General features: G+C 50.8%; 1 protein-coding gene across 14 annotated transcripts in view; it reads left to right on the forward strand.

The window, feature by feature from the left end:
• TNS3 (tensin 3) overlaps positions 1-27277 on the forward strand; it is a 227620-nt gene that overhangs the window by 99096 nt on the left and 101247 nt on the right. For 12 of the 14 annotated variants that reach the window (XM_057505348.1, XM_057505350.1, XM_057505352.1 and 9 more), the window contains 7 exons: positions 1191-1241; positions 2798-2920; positions 6797-6861; positions 9581-9664; positions 18519-18631; positions 18869-18950; positions 19740-19815. In XM_057505348.1, the coding sequence (XP_057361331.1) occupies positions 1191-1241; positions 2798-2920; positions 6797-6861; positions 9581-9664; positions 18519-18631; positions 18869-18950; positions 19740-19815 (594 nt within the window). The remainder of the gene's footprint in view (positions 1-1190; positions 1242-2797; positions 2921-6796; positions 6862-9580; positions 9665-18518; positions 18632-18868; positions 18951-19739; positions 19816-27277) is intronic. The other 2 variants (XM_057505341.1, XM_057505345.1) reach the window with 1 other exon arrangement.

Here is a 27277-nt window from a genome sequence, read left to right on the forward strand (position 1 = left end):
GAGGCCCTGTGCTTGCGTGATTGCTATTAGAGCATTCAATTACAGCCCCTGCTGCTCCTCTGGCTCTGCCCCTGTGAGGCCTCTTTATCTCCATTAAAGCAGCTAATCTTTACCCTAAAGGGACAAGGCAGTTATTGTCACCATTATCAGTCCTGTCAGATGATTAAGCAGGTGGGAGAGTGTCCCTGGGGGCACAGCCAAGTGGGAGGTGAAAAAAAAGTGCAGAGGCCCTGCTGGCCAGTGCAGAGTGTAGGGCCCGTCCTGGTGCAATTCCCAGCCCACTGCCGCCTACCTGCTCCAGTGCTCAGTGCAGCATGGCCCGCTCACAGGTGGGGACAGCAGTGTCCACGCCCTGAGGTGGTCCCTCCTGACTGGGGGCTCCTTATCTCCAGGATCCTCCCTCCTCAGAGGGCCAGCTGCTCAGCCCATACCCGTCTGTCTCAGTCTCCTGACGCCTGGCCTGGGGGTCAGCCCTCTGCACCCCCTCCACGGTCCCCACTTCTCCCTTGGCTCACTGTCTCCAGACCCCATGGGCCTGGGCCCTGGATGGCAGGGGCCTGGGATGGCTCTTCCCTTCATGCCAAGTAGGGCCTCATGGAGCCAGAGTCCCTTGCAAAATGACGAGGGTGGGGATCCTAAGGACCTTTCTGGAAAACCTGAAGATGTGTATGTCTTGTGCGGCTCCTGAGTTCCGATCCCGCAGTGAGCTTCTGTACTCCATAGACCTCCCAATTTTGTGCTGGCTGTGGGGACAGACAGCTCTGGGATCGCAGCCCACTGACCTGGACATGTCCTGGCAAGGATAGAGTCCTGAGGCGGCTTGTCCAGGAAAGGGCCCTTGGGCAGGTCAGGGTGAAGTGGCCCCTTAGGATGTGGTGCTCACGAACCTGTCCCCAGCTCCCTTAGGGTCCTCTCTGGGCACTAGTTTGCATGGGGCCCCGCTCCCCACTGCCCTCCTCTCCTGGGCCGAGTGGTCAGGCTCCTGCATGCCAGGCCCCACCTCCTGGGCATCCTCATGTTTGCATGTTTGATTTGTTGTTTAGTGGTGACAGGTACACATCCATACTCTCTCCCATCCTTTGCAATCCTCAGCACCAGGGAGGCAAGTGTGCCATGAAAATGCAGTGTGTTTCCTCTTTGAACCCCCAGCACACTGATTTGCCTAATTGCTTTTTATTTCCCCTGCATAGGTATTAAACCTTTCGGAGAAGAGATATGACCTGACAAATCTTAACCCAAAGGTACGGACCTTAAAACCTTATATTCTGTGTTTTGTAAAATGTCCACAATGCGTATCTTGCTCATGCAAAAATAGCTTATTTCAAGTCTTTGTGTGATGTGACTTGGTGAGGGGTACTCAGAACTGTTCATAGCCATGGGCAATTTCTTAAAATTTATGTTTTAGATTGAAATAATCAAATATTCATGGAAAGGTGCAAAAATAATAGATCCCATGTATTCCTGACCCACTCTCCTGCAGTGGCAACATAATGTTACAACTAACAGTAAAATATTAATGCCTGGAAGTCGATAGTGGTGCAGCCACAGACTGCATTCAGCTCCCCTGGGCTTGCACGCAGCCGTGTGTGTGTGGGGTTCTCTGCCATCCCAGGCCACCACCACTATGAACATTTCTGTCCCGTATCTCCTTCCTGCCACCTCTGTACAGTCATGACCTTCCTCCATCCATTATTCATCTTAATAGCAAAGATTCAGGGGGAGAGTTTTAAGATTGCATTAAGTGTAAGTTACTCGATACATGATATATAAACACACACATACATAGATATATATATTGTATATGCTGGAACATCTTACAGCAATTAGAATAAAAAAACGTGTAAATTGGTGAATTGCCTGTTTTAATGCTAGTTAACAAAAGAAAAATGTGTATTATGTGTGTGTGTGTGTGTGTGTGTGTGTGTGTAAAGCATCTCAACTATGCTAAATACATGGAGAAAAAGTCCAAGGGATTTTTCCAAAAGGTTACAGCCATTAAGTCTGAGTGGTGGACGGGGTGTGTGACTTTTCCGGTGTCCTGGCAGTTTTCTGAGTTTCCCCATCATTTTATACGTTTTCTGTTGCTTTTATGATACTGTGCCCTGCCTCCCCTCTGTTCCTTCCAAAAAGGAAGGTCAAATGGGAAGCAACAGTGCTGGGTGGCTGCTGCAAATGTTAAAACTCAGGCCATGTCTAGGGTGCTCAGAGTGGCTGTTTCTGCGCACAGACCCACTGTGTCCCTCATGGGGACGACTTGCTTGTTTGTGCAGGAATGGGAATCAAGGCTTGAAGGCAGTTCCTCTCTTCTGGACACATTCCTGTCCTTTGTGGAATGTGCTTCCTCCCCACATGTGGGTAGACTTCTCTCTCAGACCTTATCTGTGCGGTGCGTGGGGGAATAGCCCGCTGCATTTTCCCAAAGTGTGTTTTTAGTCTGAATGGAGGAATTTTGACAGCAGCTTAGGCCAAGAACTCCTGTTTTAGATCTTGCCAGGCTTCAGCATCTCCTGAGCCTTGTGCCATTAGCGGCTTCTAAAGCCGTTTCCAGAACTGTCATTCCAGCTGCAGAAGAGCAGATAAGACCCAGGAACAGATGTCCCATGCAGGCAACCCAGTCCTTCCTAGTTTTCTTTCCAGTAAAGGAGCCTGGCCACGATTCCTATTAAATTATAGAAAAGGAGTATGCAGCATCGTTCTTTACTCCCAGATGATATATTTTGGTAAATAAATAAGCCATCACATAATACCCCTGGAGGGCCTCCAGAGACGACAATTGAGGAAGCCCTTCTCGTTGCAGATTTTGGACGTGGGATGGCCAGAGCTGCATGCACCACCCCTGGACAAGGTGTGCACCATCTGCAAGGCACAGGAGTCCTGGCTGAACAGTGACCCCCAGCATGTGGTGGTCATCCATTGCAGGGTGAGTGCCCGCCACCACGTGGGCCCAGGGGCCACCTTTTCACTGTGACATCCAGACTCATGGGGTTTGTGATGAAGGTTTCACTTGGCTTTAAAAAATAAGTCATCCAACCTCCTAGAATTTGGCTCTGAGTTTACCGGGTTTAGGTCCCTGAGTGCGTACCTGCACATTCTGAGCAAGAATCCTTTCATCTGCATGCAGTTTTCTTTGTCATGGAAAGTCCTTTTTTAAAGAGAAGGGCATTGATAGGATCCTCAGCATCGGGCACTTGATACCATCTGCATTAAAGTAATTGGTTGGAGCTGGTGGGCAGGATGCTGTTGCTCCAAACCTATGGTCCTTTCCAAGCTGACTGCCCAACAGGGCATGACGTGCACATCCGTGCAGGATCAGGGGCTGGCTGTGGGAATGCAGAGCCATTGTCCTTCGCCTCCTCTGCGCCCTCCTCGGACCTCCTGGACCTTTTCTCTCACTTCTCCGGTTTCTCAGCTGCCTTGAGTTGTTGGTAGGTCTCTCCACGCTACCCCAGGCTCCTCAAATCTTATGGCGTTGATAGGGGCTAAGCCAAAGGCAGATTTATTGAGGGATAAAGCCAGTGGGCTTAACCCTCCAGGAGATGTCGAGAGAGTCATTTTCCCAGCTGCACCGAGGGCCCGGTAGTGCGTGGCCAGGCACCCTGAGAAGGGACTTCACTGTGGATGGCCTCAGTCCCCAAAGGAAGGGGCTGCTCCCCACTTTGTACATTATACATCTGACCCTTCAACAACATGGGTCTGAGCTGTCTGGATTCAAGTATACATGGATTTCTTTTTGAGAAATATATTGGAAGTTTTTTGGAGATTTATAACAATTTGAAAAAACATTTTCTATAGCTTACTTTATTGTGAGAATACAGTATATAATACATATGACATACCAAATACATGTTAATCGACTGTTTGTGTTATCAGTAGGCTTCTGGCTAACAGTAGGTCAGTAGTAGTTAAGTTTTGGGGGAGTCAAAAGTTATACACAGATTTTCGGCTACGCTGTGGGTTGGTACCCCCAACCCCTGTGTTCAAGAGTCAACTGCAAACCTCATTATTAAGACCATCAAACATCTCGAAAACATTGACATTTCCATCTTGAAATGTCTATTTTCTCAGACCTTTTGCACTCAAAAGCCGCACAAAAATCTGTTGCATTATGGAATTTAGTTAAAAAGAACCTCTTCCTCAAGTTGTAGCAGACTTTGCAAGTTACTTTCCTACGAGGGCAGTAAGATCTGCCTGTAGGGTGGATGGAAGACAGCTGCCGGCCATGTGCAAGGCTGCTGACTCCTGCTGTTTGCCAGTCACTTGGCATGGGTACAACAAATGGCATTTGTTTCCTCTGTTTTTATTGCCTTCTCTTGCGTCTCACTTAATTACATTCTCTGGCAAACAGCCAGGCACTCCCATTAGTTCTTTTTTTTACATTTTTTTGAAGTATAGCTGATAAACAACTCCTGTTAGTTCTGTTATCAAATTGTTAAAGTTAATGGGAGCCTTTTCAGGGTTGCATTATATTCAGGAACTTCTCTCCACATTTATTTTGGTGCAGATTTAAAAAGAAGAGAGACTTTTTTCCTATTCTGATTCTTGTCAGGTAAAACAAACTCTGTTTTTCGTCAGGCTTGGCCTGGTGATTCTGAAGCAGTGAAGCCTGCACTGATGGCCATTGCTGCCTGAGGTTGCTGCCCCAGCCTTTCTGAGCAGCTTTCCCTGACTCCGGCTGGGGCACATCAGCGCCTGGCGCTGGTCAGAACCGCAGGTCCAACTCACCTAGACTTGCTGCCTGCCGTGTGCCCAGAGGATTCTGGCATGCTGGACCTTGAGAAGCACCCCATAGCCATTAATTCCATTTGGTGGTTTCTTCGTATTTTTAATAAACTAAACTATAATATTATTGACAACATCTGGGTCACAAGTGATGAACTGCCTGCTTGGAGATCTTCAGAACGAGTTGTTTTCCTAATCAGTGCGCAGCTCTCTGGACAAGTCTTGTTGGTGGGATTAACCAGCAACATGTTGAGACTTCTTGAATGATCTCATCTTTTGCACTGTTTTGGTGTTGTGCAGATCATTTCTGAGATGTTCTAGAAAATGTGCCATGAGAGATATGCCCTCCTTTAATCTGATCTTACACTGTTGATGTTAAGAGAAGGTCATCAGTCTCTGTGGGGTGAGACTGAAGACATTTGCCAAAACCCGTGTGCTCCACAAGAGGTGAGTTTCCTTCCACACGTGCCAGGAATGAATGCAGAGCTGGCCCTCTCAGCCTGGGAGGTCCAGGGCCAGACTGCCACTCTGTCGGAGGCCAAGGGGGGTCCACCTCCATCTCCTCCTCCTTGTCCTCCCACCACTGATCATGGTGGAGCAGAAATAACCTTCTGTTTTTCCGAAAGAATTCACCCACCCCACCTCCCCGTTTGATCATGAGTCATTATTGAAGGATACCCACAGCGAACTGTACAACCAGGGCTTCTGATTTTTCTTAAGAGACAAAAACTTCAAGTCCTAAAGATTGTTGCTTGCACTAAAAGACTTCAGATCCATGACAAGAACCCACAAAAAGTGACTATTGCAGACAGCAGTGGTGAATGTCACCATGCGTGCCCAGTTTGGCTGAGGTGCTGTGTTCTTGCAGGTGAATTCATACAAGAGTCATACTAGCAGCTGTGCAGTTAGGAGGGCTCAGCTGTAAGGGACCCATGTTACATCTGCTCTGTGTCTACAAGGCATGCACTTGCCTTTCAGGGGACAGAGCAGGATGGTCTTGGGTGATGTACACAACTGTGGGTCTACAAGAATTTTAAGTTGAGTTTCCTCTGTTGTTTCTTTTTGAGGACAGACTCAGGGATCTACATACAGTGTCCTTTATGTGATCTGAGATAGGCAATGGCTAACTTTTCTTGAAAGACTTACACAGAAATATTTTAGGTGCTTGGGGCTGCGTAGTCTCACCTTAACATCTCATACCTGCTGCTTCCCATGGACATCGCCCCTGATGTACCTAAACAAATGGGGTGGCTGTGTTCCAATTAAACTTTACTTGTGGACGCTGAAATTTGAATGCCATATGATTGTCATGTGGCATGGAATATCATTTTTTGTTTTGTCTCAAACTGTTTAAAGATGTAAAAATACCTCACAGGTTGTAGGCACACAGGTGGTGGGCAGACTTGGCCCATGGGTGGTGCTGTTCTGGGTTGTGGTGGAATGTTCCAGAAGGTGACAGGCCATGGTTCCAGCTCAAGGTGGCTTGCCATGTAGCTTGCTGGTTTTGGATACCCTTGCCTGTTGGTAGTGTTGGCTTGCAGTTCTCGTGAGCTGCCCTGTCTGGGCTGTGTGTGTCTGTGGTTATGGGCTGAGTGGTGCATTTTTGGACAGTGGTTCCCTGGTGTAACCAGGAATGGCTGGGCAGGCTGTCTAACAGACAGTTGGAGTCTGTCTTACTTTCTGGACTTCTCTGAGCTATCTGTGCAGCCCTCAAAACCCTCAGCCTGGGAGGGGGCCCTTCAGGTCTCTCCCACTTGGGTAATTAAGTCACATGAATTGCTTCCTTCCGGCACGGGGTCTTCTCGTCTTATTGGGAAATGGTGTCTGACTGGCCACCTCTGTGCACATCTGCTCTTGGGAGTGTCCATGGATGCCCTGCTGTTGGCACAGAGGGTGTATATATGCCTCTTGCCACGTTGGATGCTGCTGCCCTAGAACAGGGACAAGAGGAGGCTCACACTGGCTTCCCCTCCAAAGCAAGCTCTTTGCTATCCTGAGAACAAGCCACACTTTCTCTTCTAATTGCATTCTGCCATGGGATTCGAGAGAAAATCGTTTCCTCTTTTGTCTCTTGCAGGGCGGAAAGGGACGCATTGGAGTGGTCATATCATCCTACATGCACTTCACGAACGTCTCGGCCAGGTAGGAGGGACACGTTCCACTGTGGGCGTTGGGAAGCTGTGGATGGTCAGGGGGAGCTCAGCTGGCCACGTCCTCTGCCACCACCTTGTTGCACCTGAGAAGGACCTTTCTCAGATGTGCTGCTATGTATAATTCATATCAGTGACTCTGTGTAGGCAGCAAGAGTAAGACAGGTGCACTGACAAGCCATTCCCTAACAGACCGTCAGGCTGACGCTGGAACCCAAGGGCAGTGTGTCCTTGCTGGACGCCTCCTACCCTGTGAATGGTATGGCCTGGCCCCTGTGCTTTGTGAGTCCTGGGCCTCCTCAAAGTACTTCACACACTTTCCCTTTCTCCCTTGATCCTCCCAACGAACAGGGAAAGGAGGGTGGGGTAAGCGCCTCCTCTTCCGACGAGAGCACCGAGGCTCAGCAGAGCAGTCAACTTGCACAGGATCTCCTGGCAGCAGGCGGGAAGGGTCTCAGGAGGGAAGGGTCACAGGACTCACGGATGCCACTGTGGGAGTTGGGGGCCACCCACAACAGGTAACGCCTTGGCCCTCCAGCTGGGGGTGGTGTGCAGTGGACCCCACATGTGCCAAAACCCAGTTCAGGCCGTACCATTCTTGATGGGTTTGCACCTGTGTTTGCCCTCTTGTCAATGGCCACTTTGTGAAACATGAACAACTCCCTTCTTAGGAAGTAGAAGCCAGTCCATGCAAGCCAATCAACCCTTTCCTTTCTGGCATTAATGGGTGAAATTTGACTTCGTGAATGTTTTTTCTGGAAATAAATTCGGGGGCTCATGCCCGCCAAGGAGGAAACCCAATGCCCAGTGAAAAATCGGGTCCTTTCTTGGTGATAATAAGCATTTGTGTGTGTGCCAGACAAATCGAGAGGCCTGGTCACATTGCATTGACGAAGCCAAGGACGTTTGCTTAGAGACCAGATTTCAGCTGGTGGGTTCTGGATGGAGTCACCGCAGCACTGCGGCTCTGTCTGGAACCAAAGCCCCGGGGGCTGTGGGCCGTCCCTTCATTTTGAGAAGGCATGGAGACTAAGATTTATTTACTGAAAGGATGTGACATGCTTTCTAAAAGCCCTGCTTTTTCTACAGAGTCTATGCATAGCTCACCAGCACCTGCCAGGCAGTTCTCATGAATCTCTGAGCCTCAGGTCCTCCTCACCTGTGTGTCCAGCAGTGTCTTGTGGGGTGCTTGTGATACTTCAGCGTGTCGTTACACGTGTGTCATTACAGAACAGCACCAGCGCTCTGGTCATAGTCACTGTTGGTGCTGCACGTCCTCACGGGAGTAATGGTATTAGGTACTTTCCGTTAAAGTGGAGTGACCCCATACTTTATGTAACCTGGTTTTCTGTGTTCATGCCCTTTGCTGCAGTGTGTTCCCTAACATCATTTAAGGGACCACACAGCTCACCACTCAGTGAACAGAATGTTACATGTGTAAGCATTTGCTTAAATCCAGGTTTCTTCCTGTGTTTCTTCAGAATTTTGGTTGCTTCCAATGGTTCAGTGCTCTGAAGCCTGCTGACGGGCGTGTTCTTGTCTTTGATCACTTTTGTTTTCCCGTTAGGTGGTATCCCCTAGAGAAATCACAGGGGGCACACATTCTTAAGGTCTTTGTCACAGACCATGCTCAAGATCAAATCAGAAACTTTTATGTCAAAAGTAGCAAGAATGTTCTTGTCCAGCACTGTAAAGATGAGAATTCATAAAGATCGAGTCAGTGCTGATGTTACCAACACTAATTATGATATTAATACATAAATGTGGGTCCAGTGCCTGTCAGTGTTAATAATACAAGTGAACTCCAAAACAGGGACACTTAGGAGTGAATGGTGGATATGTAGCTCTATTTTCAGTTTAAACAGTATCTGCTCTCAATACGTTAAATATTCAGTGCTTAGGGGGGGTCCTTCCGTTTTTTCCAGCCCCCACCAGCCCAGCCCCTATTTGGACAGATGCAAGCAGTGAATAGCCATTTTATGTACAATTTTCATTAGCATTCTAAGGAGAGGGCCCACACTTAGATCAGATTTTCAAGGAAGCCTTTGGCTCAAATGGGACTTAGCTGTTAAGACTCACTGTACTTACAGTCCACGGATTAGTGATGTCAGAACAGGACCTCCATGAAAGCTCCATTATGGGGGTTTCCGGAGGCTTCTGCTGAATGCACCTGTGGGCATGGTGGTGCTGGATGAAAGCACTGCCTGGGGCAGTGACACCAGGAACTTAATTGTGCAGCCCCAAGGCCTCTGTCAGTCCTCCTGCAATGGGCTGAGGCCTCCCGACTCCCTGAGAGGCTGCCCCCTGCAGGTCTCAGAATTGCCTCTTGGGGCTTGATGTGACCGACTTGCTAAGTGCAGTTCTCAGGCTGAGCTGTGGTACCTGTCTGGTCCTCAGAGTTGGGTCTGCAGCTGGTCTCATGCAGAGCCCACTGAAACCCACCTGCTTTGTTTAGACAGTTAAGGAGGCCAGCCCTGTGCCCACAGGTGAGCCAGGGCAGGCAGGTGACTCCTTTGGGCCGTGTGTGTGGCACAGCTAAGTGCCATCCCTAAGATAGGGCACTTCAGACCCTGCAGGCCAGCTTCCCTGCTGGCCTGAACACATCCCTGTGGGGGAATCAGGGTCGCAGGGGAAGCACTAAAGCCGATGGGCACCAGTGTTAACGCTCTCTCTCTCTCTCTCTCTCTCTCTCTCTCTCTCTTCTTCCCCAGTGCCGACCAGGCCCTCGACAGATTTGCAATGAAGAAGTTTTATGATGATAAAGTTTCAGATTTAATGCAGCCTTCTCAGAAGCGGTATGTATATGTCCCCGAGCCAGAATGGAAAGGTAAATCGGATTTTACATTAAAAATGTGACAGAAGAGGCATCTCCTCTGACTGCCAAGAAGAGGTGGCAGGTGGCTTGTTGGTGCCCAGCCGTAACCAAAAGCCCCCTGTGTGTGGGTGGCGGGGAGCCCCTCACCCTGGCTGGCTCCACAAAGTGGACCCAGGACTCCCTCCCCCACGTGCTCAGCCATTGGGTCCGCTAGGCTTGTGGCATGTATTGATTCTCATTGTTATATTGGACTGGTTTCTATCTGCTGGACCAGTGAACTGTGTCTGTATTGGGCTGCGTGGTGGATGTTCTGGGGGTAGCAGGCTGTGTGGTCTCTTGTTACAGCTATTCTAACATGAGAGTAGCTGTACACAATAGGAAATGAGTGAATGTGGCTGTTTTCCAGTAAAACTTTATTGACATCACATATTTGTAGTTGGCTGGCTCCTGAATAGACCATCGGCTCCGGAGGCCAGGTTGTCTTTCTCTGTGTTGACCTCCCCTGGCCCACCTTCCCTTTTCTCCTGCTGTGGTGGCCCCCCTTAAGATGCTCAGCTTGTGCCTCCGAAGAGCTCTGGGAAGCAGACTTCTTTTTTTGCTGCTTGCACCCAGGTGAGCCCACACCCTCATCCAGGAGGAGCAGGGTCAGGGTGCATGGCAGCAAGAAGCGCCATACAGATGGGCTTCTATGAAGATGGAGCCAAGCACACTCATTGCATTTTCATTTTACAGTAAACAGCGGGGAATTTGCACAAGAGTTGCAGGCAGTTGCCAATATGGTTTTCTGTCTTGGGCCTCTGACTCCCAACTCACAGCTGTTGCTCCCATGCTGGAGAGCTTGGCAGCAGACACAGTGGATGGAAGGAAGGTTCTGAGTGCATCTAAGAGGCGGAGTCAGAGATGTATTTCATCAGGAGCCAGCCTTGATACTTTGATTTGGGAAAGGATTTCAAGGACCACCAAAGGCACCTCCTTTTGTGCTGGTGTTTCCCCTGGCCAAGTCTGTTTGTGTGTAGATCTGGCTGTGAGGCTGAGCCTGCTCTGAGCAGACCTCACGGAGAGTGAGAGTTGCTTCTGGGAAAACCAGTGTTTCATTAGTAGTACAGTACAGTTAAGCTGCCCTCTGTTCTGTTTGAGCCATTAAGTGTCAATGCTTTGTTGAGCAGTTTCCCAATCGGCAGCATTCATAGATGCTTCTGTGTGAAGAGAAGCCATGCAGGAGAGATACGTCTCAACACTCATCTCAGGCCAGGGTAGAGCCTTCTCTTCTTTGGAACATTTTAACCCTCTTTCACAATCATACATTCAACCACCCCCACCTCTTTCTCTCTGTTCTCTCTTCCATGAGCTTGTGTTATTTTATTTTTAGATTCCGCATATGAAAGATCATACGGTATTTGTCTTTCTCTGGCTTATTTCATTTAGAACAATGCCCTCTAGGTCCATCTAAGTTATTGCAAATGGAAGAGCTCATTCTTTTTCATGGCTGAGTCCACTTCAGTCACTCTCTCTCTCTCTCTCTCTCTCTCTGTCTCTCTCTGTCTCTGTCACACACACACACACACACACACACACACACACACACACACACAGTCTTTATTCATTCATCTACTGATGGGCACTTAGGTTATTTACATATCTTGGCTATTATAAATAATGCTGCTATGAACATTGGGATGCAGGTGTCTTTTTAAATTAGAGATTTTGTTTTCTTCAGATATATTCTCAAAAGTGGAATTGTTGGGTCATGTGGTATTTTTACTTTTACTTTGATGAGGAATGCCCATATTGTTCTTCATCGTGGCTGTATGAGTTTACATTCCTAGCAGAGTGCACAGGAGTTCCCTTTTCTCTACATCCTTACTAACAACTGCTGTATTTTTTATGATAACCATTCTAACAGGTATGATGTATCTCATTCTGGTTTTGAGTTTCATTTCCCTGATATTTAGTGAGGTTGAGCATATTTCATGTACTTGTTGGCCATCTGTATGTCTTCTTTGGAAAAATGTCAGTTCAGATCCTATTTCTTAACTGGACTTTTTGTTTGTTTTTGAGTTGGTTAGTTCTTTATATATTTGGATATTAAACATTTGGTTTGCAACTATTTTTTCCCATTCTCTAGGTTATCTTTTCATTTGTTAATGGTTTCCTTTGCTGTGCAGAAGCTTTTCGGTTTGATGTAGCCTCACCTACTTATTGTTTCTTTTGCTTTTCGTGTAAGATTCCCCCTCAAAATCATTGCCAAGACCAAGGTCAAGGAGCTTACTGCCTATGTTTTTAGGAGTTCTATGGTTTCAGGTCTTGTATTCAAATCTTTACTCCTTTTTGAGTTTATTTTTATTAAAGGGGCAAGATAGTGGTCCAGTTTCATTCTTTTTCATGTGGCTGTCCAGTTTCCCAAAACCATTTATTGAAGACACTGTTCTTTCCCCATTGTATATTCTTGCCATGTTTGTCATAGATTAATTGACTGTATATGTGTGGTTTGATTTCTGGACTGTTTTATCCCACTGATCTATGTGTATGATTTTTAGGACAATGCCATACTGTTTTAATTCCTATAGCTTTGCAATACAGTTCAAAATCAGGGAGCATGACCCCAGCTTTGTTCTTCTTTCTCAAGATTGCTTTAGCTAGCTGGGTCTTTCATAGTTCCATACAAATTTCAGTATTTTTAGAATTTGTATATCTCTGAAAAATTTTGATACGGACCGCATTAAATCTGTAGATTGCTGAAATGTAGTATGGACACTTTAACAAGATTAACTCTTCCTATATGTAGCATATCTTTTCATTTATTTGTGTCATCTTCAATTTTTAAAATTGTCTTAAAATTTTCAGAGTATAAATCTCTCATCATCTTGGTTAGATTTAGTCCTAGGTATTTTATTCTTTTTGATGCATTTGTAAATAGGGTTATTTTCTTAATTTGTCTTTCTGATAGCTCATTATTAGTATATAGAAATGCAACAGATTTTTATCTGTTGATTTTGTGTCCTGCCACTTTACTGAGTTCATTTATCAGCTCTAATATTTTTTGGTGGAGTCTTTAGGTTTTCTATATATAGTATCATATCCTCTGTGAATAGAGACAGTTTTACTTCTTCTTCACCAATTGGATGCCTTTTATATCTTTTTCTTGTCTGATTGCTGTGGCTTCCAGTACTAAATAAAGTTGGTGAGAGTAGGCATCCCTGTCTTGTCTTGATCTTACAGGGAAAGCTTTCAGTTTTTTGTCATTGGGTATGATGTTGGCTGTGGGTTTGTCATACGTGGCCTTTATTGTGTTGAGGTACTTTTCCTCTGTACCTGCTTTGTAGAGGGTTTTTATCATAAATGGATGCTGAATTTTATCAAATGCTTTTTCTGCATCTATTGAGATGATCAATGACTTTTTTCTTCTCATCGCCTAACAATGCTCAGTACACACCAGGGAAGAATGCCTAATTTTCTTCTTTTTACTTTACTACTTACTGTAGCTTCTTAATAGCATTGCAATTGTGGGGTAAAGGGAAAAAAACCTTCTTATGTTGGCATGCCCACAGTTTTCATGTATCCTCCTGTCACTGCACACTTGAAGCTGTATCATTTATATTTTGTGACAATGCTGTGGATTCCAAGGCTCATCTCAGTGCACCCACAGGTTAGGGGAATGTTACCCTGCCAGGCACGTGCATTGGAATATGCTCACCAAATTACTCCTGCATGGGTGAATGGTTGAGCAAATGTGTAAGGGAGTCTGGAGGAGTATTTGAGACCAGAAGAACTTGCCATGAGTGCATTTGTCGGGGGCAGACCCTGTAATGGGAGCCATCACTGTGGTCCCAAACACCCAGAGGGGGAGTGCTGCAGGCTGTCTTAGGACCAGGGTCAAGAAATCATTTCAAAATCAATCTTCCAGTAAGAGCAAGCTAATATTTGGAGTTTGTGACCTGGAAAGTTGGGAGCTTCTTCTGAGCCTTCACATAATTAATATTGGGTTTAGAGCTCGGGAGGTAGGAGTCCTGTCTGTTGGGAGGTGAATCCTGTGTCACTTTGTTTCTTATTTTTAAAATCAGAGCAGTCAGCCTGTGGTGGCCTAGCCAGCAATGCCCATGTCACATTGCCTGTTTCCAGCAGAACTTCTCTTTTTGTGCTTTCTAGTTCTCTTTGTATGGTGTCCTGGAGGTGCTGATGAACTTGGGGGTTCTTTCGCTTTGATAAATCATTAACCAACAAGTCCTTCTATGGTCTTAGTTTATCGCCTGCATCATGGAAGTGATGAGTTAAATGATGAAAGTTTCCCACCTCCTTTTCCTCTCCACTTTTCCTTTCTTGCCAAGAAGGAGTTGAGATGGGAGCACATATTTCTTGGCCCCATCACTTTGAGGTTATTTGGGAAGATGGTGGGGACAGTTAGCCTCTCTGGAAGCATGGGGCAAAGCAGACCCTAGGAATCCAGGTGGGCATCATCCTGTGTCCTGTGAGGTGAAGAGAGAGCATGCAGGATGCCCTGGACATTTCTAATAGCTGGCCATGTCCTAACATGGCATTATTGGGTTTTTGATATTTCTGTAGCTTTTGACTGGGTGCCTTGGGTGTCTGGAAGAACACTGCACATGAGGCAGGTGGATGTGAGGGAGCAGGTGTCCAGATATCCCCTCCAAAGGAGGTGCTGCTGCTTGGTGTGCCCGCTGTGGTCATCACCAAGAGCTTGCTCTCTCCTCCCCAATGCCCTTCCATGCGTGATCGTGAGGTGGGCAGAGCACTGCTGTCCCCTTGCCACACTGCAGAACATCAGCCTCTGAGCTGGCGTCTCACAGGCAGAACCAGGCCAGGGGCCCAGCCCACATCTCCCCGCCCTCCGAACTGTCCTGGTGAGGCCTGGGGGTGAAATTTGGAAGCCTTAGGGAGAGATAGACCTTTACAGTGGCTTCTTCTGCTCATTAAAGTAATGTTTTCAGGCTGGTTCTTATATACTCACATTTTCAGGGAGATTTGAGCTTCTGTCAAGTGCATGTTTAAGGAGATTTAGGGAAATTCCAAATGGGGATTTCTGCTTTGGTAAGTGGTTGTAAATGATTGGGGTGGATGCTGCAAATTTCAAGCTGCTCTGTAACAAGAATGAAGTGTGTGTTCCTCTGTTAGCCCTCCACCATCTAAATGCTAGGTTTCTAAAGTTTACTGCCTAGTTGAGAGGAAGCGTGGAGAACATTATCCCCAGGGAGTTATTTTCCTCAAAAAAAAAAAAAGGTAAGTGTGGGAAAATAACAGAGCTGTTTGAAAACTGCTTTTAATCTGTGCAGCTCTGAGAGCTGCCGGGCAGGCCGTGGGGAGAGACTTAGGTGGATCTGACACCCTGCCGTCCTTCACCCACCCTACATCTGCTCAGCCTGCCTTCAGTGCAGGGGTGGATACTTCGTGTACCAGGTGGGAACCGATCCTGCCCACAATTTGCTGAGTGACCTAATTGGGAGCCATTTCACACTCCCATGGTCTAAATTTTCCGTGCTGTGGTCCTGCTGGTGGTCCCCAGACGGTCACCGGCACACTTGGTCCTGTTACATGTGGCCTGGCCACCTGTCTGTGGGCTCCCACCTCTGCGCAGGTACAGGCCAGCTCAGCTGCAGACTCCAGCAGCAGCTATAGCTTACACGGCAGTGAACTTGGTGTTTTCATAAAGTGTTTGCATGGACACTGATCTCTTTGGAACTTAGAACAGTGCTAAGGACCACACTCACGAGTCCTAAGGTGGTGCTGCTCAGCCTGTTTGTCTGAGGGACCCATGAGGTGTGAAAGGGTTTTGGAAACAGCAGGATGAGGCCACCCCATGAAAAGCTCATGGAAAATCCCACATTTGTTTTACTGTACAGAGGTTTTTGTTACCCCCAACCTTGCTCACTAAAGTAAAATTGGTACATAGAAGATATGCTTAATTTGTGGTGCTGAGCATTCCTAACACGCTGCCATGAGCCTCTAGGGCCAGGGGTGTGCTCTGGGCTGAGCAGCACACAGGCTCCAGGGCTGCCGGTTGTCTGCTGTACGATCTGGAGGTCTGGGTATGCCTGTGGTTAGTGGCCTGCAGGCCCCGGAGGAAGGCATCAGAGACAGTGAGGGGCCATCCCTGCCGGCATTCTGGGCCACGGACTGGTGTGAACAGGCCCCTGGCTGGACACACAGAGCCGGGACCTCCCACTCATCTATGCAGACCATTAACCATAAATTTGTAATGGCTACAGGGAGGGGGCAAGCGTGCCGTCTCCACACTATCCATATACCTCACAAAAATAAATGCACAAATGGCCTTTGTCATGTGTTCCCATCTTAGGAGTGGGATGGTGGGGTGGTGGGGTCAGGGCTAGGCTTTCTTTAATGATGTTTCTGATTGCAGCCATGCTTGTTTAAAGTTTTGTACTAAACTATCGCCATGTCACAAAATCCAGAATTTTGACTCAGAAGTTGTGAGTGTATTGCATCCTGTGAACAAGTAGCCAAGAAATGACTTCAGCTGCACAAAGTCAGGCAGTAGAATTACAGAGTAGCATTTCAGTAATAGAAGACACCCCGAAGTAGAAACACATTTTAACTTTTTCCTATTAAGAAAGCACATGTCATAAGAAATAAGCTGCCTTTATTATCCTTTTCTGCCTTTAATTTACCTAAAGATATGAAGCAGATGTCTAGGAAGGGCACATGAGAATCATGTGCCAAGAGCTTATTTTGAGAGTACCTTTTGTATTGTCTCAAATATGAACAAGTGAGGCCTCTGTGGACCCATCTGGGAGTTGGTGACTGCTTGGAGCTGGTCTCAGGAGAGAGGCGCAGGGGTCTGGGTTCCAGCTGCCCCTCCTCTCACAAACCTGACCCTTGTGAGGGCTGACCCTGGTGTTCGGGCTTCTTCTTTGGGATCTTCAGGGAAACAGCATCCTTCCAACTTGACCCTCTGCCCCTGAAAGAAGCAACTTCCTGTGTTCCCTCTGGCTACTAGGCGGCAGTCCAGCCAGGCTCTACCAGGACCTCCATGTTTGCCTGAAAATGTGAAACAAACAGGCCACTGTGATGCCTGATCCACGTGCTCCTGGGGCACAGGTGTCCAGAGAATGGGGGGCCACGGGGCCCGGAGAGGCCAGCACACAGTCCTGAGCAAATGGCCAGATCCCACAGAGGGCACACTGCCCTTGGGCTGTGCGACTGTGGACATGGGTGGTCTGGTGCCCAGGGCTACCCAACACTGGCAGGAAGTACTGCTGTTCAGAAAAGCTGGGACTTAGACCCCCTCTGCATATCGTGATTCCTTCCTCTTTTGCTCAAAACCAGGGAGACGAAGGGCCCAGGAAAGCCAAGTGGGGAGCATGTTGGTGATTGAAGTGGTTCACCTGGATAGCAGGGTGTCTAGACAGCAGGACGGGTGCATGGAGCCACCTGGTGGCCAGGCCTGCTGTGGCCGGGCATCCAGCCCTGCGGCCCAGGGTTTTCCTCTGGCTCCCACCTGGGGAGGTTTGTTCAGAAGCCGGCTGCCACCCGGCAAGTAGAGACACTGAAAGGTGCCTAGGCAGAAGCAGAAGCTCTTCTCCAAAATTTTCCTAAAAGGATGGACTGTAAGTAGGGTGTTTAACCTTTGTTTTTAAAGTTTACCAGAAACTGCCTATTGTTCCATTGGCTTTGTGCACAAATTCAGCGGCTGGACATAATGGACCATGTCTGAATTGGAGGCATCAGTTTGAGAGTCCCAGTAAGTTTGGCAGAGCCAGTGGCAGTCTGGTCAGATCCGGCAGGTGGTCGCACCAGAGGAGGGGCTGGAGTGCAGGCTGGAGGACCTGTGCTGGCGGCACAGGCTCGGAATTCAGTGATGGCCCTGCAGCGCCTGCTGGGCTCTATGTAGGCATCAGGGGTCATGCAGGTTGTTGGGCATCACCGTGTTTTTTTGTTTTTAATTAAGGTATCATTGATAGACAATCTTATGAAGGTTTTACATGAGCAGCTTGGTGGTGTCAACATTCACTCATATTATCAAGTGCCCCCCGCCATCCCATTGCAGTCGCTGTCCATCAGTGTAGTAAGATGCTATAGAGTCATTACTAGGCTTTTCCATGCTGTACTACCTTTCCCCATCACGGTGTGTTTTGTTCTGGACTCAGGTCCCTGGGTGGAGGGTGGGGCTGCCTCCTGGGCCTCTGGGGACCAGTGGTGAATCTTTCATGTAGAGCACGCGTGCACACCGTGGGCATGTGCAGCCGGCAGGAGCACAGGGCCACACGGGGTGTCGGAGGGAAGCCAGGCCTTCCTGGTGCCCAGCAGACACATACGGACCATGTGGAGGAGCTGGGGCAAGGGGCTCCCAGGACAGGCAGGAGGCCAGGTCCCATCTCCCCTTACCATCACACAGGCTCTAGGTCCTTGTGGGGGCTGGGGGGGTGTGCTTCCACCCTGTGTTCTGGCACGGGCAGCAAAGGGCTGCGGGACCAAGAGCAGGGCTGAGTGTCATTTCCCTTCAGATGCGTGCATCGGTGACTAGAGACCATGACAGCCCTGCATGCAGCCTGACCTGCCCAGCTCTGGGTTGGGTGGTGCTGGTGCACTCTGAGGGCTGTGCTGGAGCAGGAGGTGCCCTGGCCGTTGTGTCTGGGTGCCCTGCCATGTCTGGCGCAGGAAGTGTGCAGATTTTTGAGAAGCATGCCTGGCTTCTCTTTCCAAGATGTGGGCCAGATGCTTGGGTGCCTAGGCCTATTGTGCTGGTAGTAGTTGGGGAACCATGGAAGTCCCAGAACCCTGGGAAAAGCAGGCTGTGACCTCGTTTCCCTGGGGGAGCAGAGAGGGGCTCTGGGGCAGCTCTAAGTCGGCATACTTCACAGGTACGTGCAGTTTCTCAGTGGGCTCCTGTCGGGAACGGTGAAAATGAATGCCTCGCCCCTGTTCCTGCACTTGGTCATCCTGCACGGGATCCCCAACTTCGACACAGGTGGAGGTGAGTGTCCTGCCCACAGCAGTGTTCTGAGATGTGCTAGCCCCGCACTGGCCTCAGTCCTCAGCCCTCCTGGTTGCGGACTAAAGAAAGCCATCGGTGTGCAGCAGGGCCAGTGCAAGGGGGAGAACACAGGAGCCCCAGCATCTCTCTTGCTGTGGCTGGAAATGCTGTAACTCCCCTACACCTCGAAAGCCATCCCAGGGCCCAGTTCCTGTGGGTCTGTGTGGTTCTTTACAGATGACCCCGCCTGTCTTTCAGCATGCCGGCCCTTTCTGAAGCTCTACCAAGCCATGCAGCCGGTGTACACATCGGGGATCTAGTAAGTGTGGCTGCTTTCGAGAGAGATTTCTGCAGAGCCCAGGAGATGGGCTGAGCTGCCCTGCTCATGGGAAGGGGATGGGGGATAGCAGAGGATGAGCCCCAGGGTCAGAGGCAGGTGCCCCCTCCTCCCTTTCAGGAGGTGTCTTGCTGCTGTCACATCAGTTGGCTCCGTGAAGGGGCATGGATGCTGGAGCCTGGAGGAGACACAGGCCCGCACACTGGAGGCATGTGACAGCCCATCATGCTCTGCCTTTCTCTCCCCTTTGCATTGTAAGCAAAGGGCAGGCCTGGGCTCAGAGCTTACATGGCTTTTTGGGCTTTTCTCTGTGTTTACATAAACATTATGAACATTCATGGACAATAAGTAAAGGTAAAAATTGTTCTCACCATGGTGCCACCACTCCAAACGAGCTTTGTCACGTTCCTGGACTTGTGGATGCGCACAGGGGCGACACTCTGGCTGCCACACCCTCACTTACTGCAGAGTCTGTGGCTGTCTGCACGCCCGCACCGGGCTGCATGCCCCGCCATGCACGGGCCTGGGGTGGGGCCTTCTTGTGGGTCACCGACCCCATGTTGCTGTAAGGACTGTCCCTGGTCTGGCAGCTTTTTGGCACCTTTTTGACTCATTTCCACAGGAGAGAGTCTCAGGGATGGATTCCTGGGCCAAGTGGGATATTTTGTGTAGTTTCTGAGTCTTAAATTGTGGGATTGCTTTTCTCAAAATGCATTCTTTCCACATAATCATGAAATAGCACAATGATCTACTTTTCTGTTTATCCTGAAGCAACATTGGCTCAGAAAACCAGAGTAGGATCTACATCGCCATAGAGCCGGCCCAGCTCCTGAAAGGGGACATTATGGTGAGTTCTCACGGCAGCGTTCCTGCTCGCCCCCCATCACAGCCCAGAAGGGGGAAAAAAAGTTGTCTTAAAGCAATGACACCACCCTCTCCCCTGAAAAAGCCTGTTGGAAGAATGAAAAGCAGCCTTCACCCTAAAGGCAGTTGGTTAATTTTATGAGTAAAGTTTCTTTAATAAAAGGGACAGAGAAGATTGTTAGAGCCACTTGAAACATACTCCCTGGAAAGTAAAGTTCTAACTAAGCCCACGTCCTTCTGGGTGCCTGTTTCTGACCATGAATGCCAGCTGCACATGATCATAGGCTTGCAGGTGAAGGCGTGGGAAGAACGTAGTGATGGCATCAGCACTACTATTAGGTCAGAGGGATGATTCTTCCAGAGGGCTTTGATTCTTGGGCCTGCTGGTTCTTGCTGCCACTCTTGCCTTTTATCTGTCTTGAATATAGAAAGTTCTAAAACCCTACAAATCTGAGATAATTTCAAAGAAACGTGTCTGAGACAGGGAAGCCTGAAGGTGTACTTGGCCGCCCATGTGGGGAGTTGCTTTCCTGCGCTGACCGCTGGGCCGGGGAGGCAGCCGGGAGGGATGGAGGAGTTTGAGGGCTGGCTTTGCTTCCTGGTAGTGTACATGGCTGTGAGGATTCTCTTATTTTCCCTAAAAGTTTGGGCTTTAAAACCCTTCCTTTGTGGTTGGTGAATCCCCACCATGGCCCACCCTGGGCTCTCATGCAGATCAGTCACTGGCTCAAGCTGACTCCTGGGTGCCACATGCACTTTACAAACATGTTCTTCCATCCATGGCGTCCAGGGAAGGAACTGGTAGCCCATGTCCTAGGTGACAAGCCAAGGTGAGGGTGTTAATGCATTTTAGGCCCATTTGCTCAGCTGGTATGTCATGCATTGCCCCCAGGAGGAGGGACCTGGGGACAGGGTTTCCTTCTCTGGTGTTCTGCAGGGCAGCTCTGGCCTGCTTCCTGGGGTTAGAGGAGAGGGCAATGGGTGCCTGCTTCCTGTGCCCCCCCAAGTCTCCCAGGATTTTCTGGGTAGCTGGGCAGAGGGCCCAGCAGTTGTTGTGGACCTGCTGTGTGCTGGCATGACCAGGACTTCACACAGCTATGGCTTCCATCTGCCCACTGGCTCTGGGCACAGGGTCTAGCTTTCAGCCATAAAAGGAAGCTGAGGAACCCAGAGGGACCAAGAGAGTCTGGTAGCCAAGCTGTTAGGATGGGCATCTGGCTGTCTGGCCCCAGGCCCTCTGACTTGTCTGCCTGGCCTTGCATCTGCACGAGAGAGGGCTTTGAGTTGCAGTATTCAGGCTGGGAGCTCTCTGTGACCCCAGGAGAGGAGTTACGGCTGAGTGCCCTTGTGATGACCCTGGGGAGGTGGCCAGAAGACTCTAGGAGCCTCGCGTGCCTGTGGGCTGGTGGCAGCAGGGGTGGAGGCCAGCCAGTCCACGGGTGGACCGGAGGCCTCGTCTGCGCTCTGTCCTCCTCCCTCCTGCCCCTTGCCCTCCCGCCCTCCCTCCCCGCCCCTCTCCTCCTTGCCTCCATCTCTCCTCTGCCCCCTCCTCCTCCCTCCCTGCCGCCTTCCTTCCTTCCCATCGATGTATTTACCAACAGTCCCGTCTGGAATGTGTGCAGCTTTCCGAGTCTCTGTTGGGTCCCAGCACAGGAAGGAAGGGAGGGACAGAGTGACATCTTTGTCCTGGAGGAGCCTGCTGGTGCAGTGGGCATTTGTGGGAGGGGGACTCACAGGAGGGTTCAGGCGGAAGTGACCTCTGAGTTGGGTGCAGGCCCTGGGGCTGAGGGCACAGCCTTCCTGGGTGGGTGGGGTTGGGACAGCCCTGCAGGGATCATTTGCCCTGAGGTGGAAGCCAGACGTTGCGGGCATGGATGTCTCCAGTTCCTCTTGGGAAATGGGCTGTTACTGTAAAGGCACTCATCACCCCTGAGGGCTGCTCATGGGGACGGGAGCTGCTCATGTGGAGCAGGGTGAAGGGAGGGTGGGTGCTCGGTCTTGGGGGAAGAGGGGCTCCCTGAAGGGATGCACAGGTGGCAGATGGCAGGGCCCAGAGCCGGGGCAGCAGGCAGCTGCAGTGGCCCCGGGACCCCTGTATGGGCTCCAGTCAGGCTTTCAGCTTACAGACTGGGTGGCCTCAGAGGCCCCTCTGCCTCTCTGAGCCTGAAGGTCCCTCCATCAGTGAGGACCACGTGGGGTCTGACGATGAAATGAGCTAGGACAGTGGCCTGGGGTGAAACCACAGGAATGTGGGCACGGGTCTGCAGCTCCACACGGGGACCCCGCTGACTCTGCCCCACGTGCCCACTCATCCCACATGCTACGCCCCATGCCCCCTGCAGGGGCCAAGCACGGTCTGAGCAAGCACCACCAGGCCCTCCATCAGCAGGCCTGCAGTCTGAGCCGGGTGTTGGGGGGAGCATTCCAGAGGCTGGTGGGAGGTCGTGCTGGCCTTGGAACTGGGAGGCAGGTCTCGGACTGGGGAGGGGCAGATGGGGGCCACGGGTGGGTGCGTTGCAGCAGCGGCCGAGCTGGAAGGCTGGGTTGTCTTCAGATGAAAGGTGGTGCCTCTGGGCTCCCTCGGCTGCATGAGCGGTGCCTACCACCACCCGTCCGTGGTTGTCAGGGGTGTTCGTAAGCACCCTGGTCCAGTGGCAGGCAGGGCTCACTCTGGCATCTAGCTCTTCCCTGGGCCTTCTCTGTGACAGCAGGAAGTCTGAAAGGTTGGCTATTTGGCCCTCCTTGGGAAATTTCATTTCCACCACACCCCTGTGATCTGCCAGGTGGTGAGGGCCAACCAGTGAGGACTCAGGAACTACCTGCTGGGTCCCCCTCAGGGATGAGGGCAGGTCTGGGCTGGGGAGGACACTGGGACAGTCCTGTGTCTGGGGCTGACATCCTGGAGCCATGGATGCTGTGTGCCCTTTTACAGAGCTGAGCTGGGCTTCTGGGCCCTTGAAGTCCTGTGTGGCCTCATCAAGGGGACTCCATGGTCATGGGGAGAACAGAGTGGGTGGAGTAGTGGCCCAGCAATGAGAGGTGGTAGGAAGATTGCTGCCACATTTTAGGAAGGGGCATGGGGGAGGGTGGCTGGGGGTGCTTAGAGGCTGGTCCTGGGTGGTGTTTGTGCCGAAAGCACAGCTGGGAGGGCCAGGCCCCACGCTGCTCTGCTTCTCTCAGGTCCTGGGAGGTGAGAGTTCAGGGAAACAGACGAGGGGCCTGGCGTGGGCAATGGCTGTGTGTGTAGGCTTCCAGAAGGTCTCTGCCCTCCAACGGGAGGGCTGATGCTGACCACCGCGCCCCTGGCCCTGCGCCCGCCTGGTCCCTGCTGTCTGGGGTGTCCTCTCATCTCTGGTCCCACCCTGAGACCTCACCTTGCAGCCCTCTCAGTGGCTTTCCTTGTCTTTGGTGCAGCATCTTCCCTGGGTGTTGGCTTGGGCCTCTTCTCTCCTGGTGTCCCTCAGCTGTGCCAGCTCCTGCGCGGCCATCTGTACGTCTGTGTGCCTGTGCAGTGGGTTCCCATCTTTCCAGTCCGGGGCTCCTCTTGGCTCCACTTGACCCTCTGCCCTCCTCTCTGGGTTACGCTGCCTCTTTTCTGTGTCTACCTGCTGGGGCAGACCGATGTGCCCACCGAGCTGGTTTCCGGGCCCCTCAGCTCTCCTTACACCCCAAATGTGAACTTCCTCCTTGTCTCAAATCTCATCAGCCATGGAAGTCTGCACCCAGTAGTGCCCAAATCCCAGCTCTGAGTCCCACCGTTTTCTTTCCAGGGCTGCTGCTGTGTGTCCCCCAGCCGTACTCCACATGATGGAATCCCTATCTGAGTGTGGCATTTCCCTGCTGTGGCCCAGTATCCCCTGCAGGAGAGGGAGGGGGCCCAAGCCCCTTCACACCGAGCAGCGAGCCCCTTGGTTTCTGGGTCTCCATCATGTCCTGTGAGGCTGTATGATGCCATGCTCTGTACATGGCCCAACGTCCCCTTCCTCTGGGTCACCACCCTGGCAGGCTGGGGGCATTGCTGCCATGAGTGGTGCACCTGGTGGGCCCTCCCTTAGGCTGTTCCACCATCCATCCAATGGGTGTCTCCCTCTGCTTCCCCAGAGGATGCCAAGCTCTTGAGGCAGGGCCATGAACCTGCTGTAGCCTCCCCAGAGCCGGTCACCATGATTGTCATGTGTGATCTGCCTATAGGAGTGGGCACTGTGTCCAGCACGCCATCACTGTCCCCGCCCTACAGTCTAGAGCCTACAGTGGAGGCAGAAATTCCTGTCAGCCTCAGCTGTTTGCACTGTCAGCCTTGTGCAAAGGCAGGAATTCCTGGCCAAGCCACGTCTCCATGGAAAGCTGGAGCCTGCTGGGGCTTCTGGCCCCCTGGTGGGTGGGGACCCTGCTGCCATAGGTGCCCCGGGCCCACCTGCCTCAGTGCAGAGGTGGTTCAGCCTGAAGAACCGGTGTCGGGCGAGTTCTGGCATTCAGGTGTCGGGGAGCTGTGGGTTTCTTGGGGTGCATGTTTCATGCCCCAGAGGCACCGCCTGAATGTGTGATTTCATCAGAAATGCTGTCAAGTAGGCTCGCCCTGATCTTTGCACAGGACATGCTACCTTGATAACATAGTCCCCTTCCTGCACCGCTCTGCATTCCTAACCAGTTTATTTTTAGGATTGTATTATTGTTTGATTTATTCTTCCTGTGTTTACAATTCATTTTTGTACACTCTGCACTTATTTTCTGCAGCATTATCAGATGGGTGGGGAGGACGTGGGTTACAGCTGGCAAGTGGTGTTTTTCCATCACACAGGGTAAATTTTCCTTATGCTGTTCACAGAAATAACGACCAAAGGGGCGTTGCTCCATTATCTCTAAGAAGCCTGGAAGTTGTTTTCACCTCCATATGGGTTTCCCAGGACTGCAGTAACAAAGCAGCACAGACGGTGATGGCTCCCAGGCCCGGGGCTGGACCTCTGCGGTCTCAGCGCAGCAGGTCAGGTTCTCCTAGGGCCTGTCTCCTGGGCATGTAGGTGGCATCTCTTCCTGTGTCCTCATGTGGTCGCCCCTCTGTGTGTCTGTGTCTTGATCTCCTCTTAAAAGGACACCAGTCACACTGGATCAGGCCCACCTTATGACCTTATTTACCTTGATCACATCTTTAAAGACCCATCTCCAAATATAGTCCTTTCTGAGGTTCTTGGGGTTAGACTTAACAAATGGATTTTGAGGGACACAGTCCAGCCCATAACTCCTGTGTGCCTTAAATAAACCTGTTCTGACAAGATTAGTATTGAAATCAGGTACTGCTGGTCACCCGGCACCTTTGACGATGAACCGTCTCTTCATTCACCACAGCATATGTCACGTGCAGCATGAAAGGGAATCGCATGCACACCCCACTCCCGAGTGTAGACTCCAGTCCTGGAGTAACTCCAGCATGGAGAGTTTGTGTTTGCAGGCACAGAGGGTTGGGCTAGGGGTCGTGGTGGCTGGGGTATTCTAGCATCAGAGAAGAGACTCAGAGTGCCAGCCTGCAGGCTGGGCCAGGTGTCACCAACACACCTATGGTCATCTTGGGGGTCCACGTTGTGCAGCAGCTCACAATCCCCATGTTTCCGGCCCCACCAGAAGCTAGCGTCTAGTATGGGCACAAGGAGACAGATGCCACGGAGGTTCTTTGGTGTGGAAGAGCGCCCCAGAGAGCCTCTCCCCTCTGGCCTGGTAGGTTGGCCTTCCTGGGTGTCTCTGAGGCTGGAAAGCAGCAGATCCCCCACTCCAGCCTCTCCCCATATCCATGTGAGTCATGGGAGACTCGTAGCATGGCTTTGCCCTGCCGTTCGGGCGCCTCTGCGAGTTCAGAGGGTGTGCCTTCAGCGGAGCTGAAGATGGGGATCGGCTACATGGCCTGTCCCTGGAAAGGCTAGGGTACTCGTACATTTTCACTCCTCATCAAGAATTTGGCAGTGGTCCTGGCTTGGAAAGAATCCTATGGAGCGAGATGCTTTTACAGGGTTACCGCAGACTGCTGCAGAGGTCTGGGCCAGGCTCTTTGCCTGGTGTCGGTGGAGCACGCCTCCAGCTCTGGAAGGTGGGAGGTGGCAGCCAGGTCTGGCTCCCTGTCCTTGTTCATCATCCTTCCAGAAGGCATCTTGTGCTTTGATGTTGGTGACTGTTAGCCTTGTGCAGAGATAGGTATGCCTCTTTACTCAGGAGGGACTCCAGCTTGAGACCCATTAGCAAAGACAGCAGGGGCCAGCATTAGAGCAAGGCAGGCTGCCTCGGCTCTGACAGGTTGGGAAGATGTCTTGGGAAGATGGAATCCCGTTGTCATTCCTTGGCTTTGGGGGCTAGTGGGTGACACTGTTCCTGGTGAGGTGACCCCCAACCCCCGCCTGACTTCTGAATGTGGCCCGCCCAGCCTCGCTGGCCTTCCCTCTGCACACTGACCCACCTGTTCTTGCCACGTGCTTTCACTGAAGGTCAGATTCTGCAGCCCACCCATTCGTTCAGAAGGGCAGGGCCTGGGTGTTCAGCAAACACACTGTTGTCAGGGCAGAGGGCAGAGCTTTCGTGAGCTCAGCCAGGTTGTTATGTAACCTGCTGAGGAATGCACGTGGGCGCAGGCCTCCGGGAGCCTGGCCAGGGTCCAGGGCCCCATGAGGCTTGTAAACACTTTGTCGGCTGGCCGGCCCGCCCCATCTTGCTGCCTCATCTTGTCAAACCCTGTGGCCATTTACTTTTTGTCTTCCTGGTTTGGGGCTTGTGACCTTGCTCTGGTGACCCAACTTCTCAACAAGGAGCCATAACAAAAAGCACATCATTTACTGTTTCTTGCAGAGAACATGCAGATTCAGGGAAGTGAGCAAGTCCTTGGCTCCCTCCCTGGACAGGGGCTTTATGCCAACCTTTACCTGCCCACCACTGAACTGTTCTGTGCCTTTCTGTGTGTGTGTGTTTTCCTCTCTCACTGCGCCAACAGTTTTTCCCAATCCCATGGTCTTAGCAAATCAGGCTGGTTGTTCGCATTCACAGCCAATACTGCTGATTGAGAAGTGAAATGGATTCCAGTTGAGACCCTCTAAAATCACCTCCAGTCCCAGTGAAATCGTGGCCCTACATGGTGTGGGCACTTTGACTAACAGGGGCTAATGGTCAAAGTTTTTAATCCTTTTCATGTGTGGCTGTAGCTCATTCTCTGAGGACACATATTCTGAGGCCATCCAAAGGCCACCAGGGCCACCAGCGAAGTGGGTTGAAGTGGTGACTCTCTTTTCCTATAGGGGGTGTGTTGAGGGTCTTCCTTCTTTTGCTATTTCTATTAGCCACATGGGAGTTCAGATGATTCAGGGGAAGCTGGATCTGGCAGGAGCTGCTGCTGACAGAGGTTGGCATGGTTGGGGGAGCAGGAATTGGAGACATCTGTGCCTGACCTCTGACCCTGGGGCCTTGTGTCCTCA

This window comes from Manis pentadactyla, chromosome 7 (genome assembly GCF_030020395.1).
Source record: "Manis pentadactyla isolate mManPen7 chromosome 7, mManPen7.hap1, whole genome shotgun sequence".
In the NCBI taxonomy this organism is placed as follows: domain Eukaryota; kingdom Metazoa; phylum Chordata; class Mammalia; order Pholidota; family Manidae; genus Manis; species Manis pentadactyla.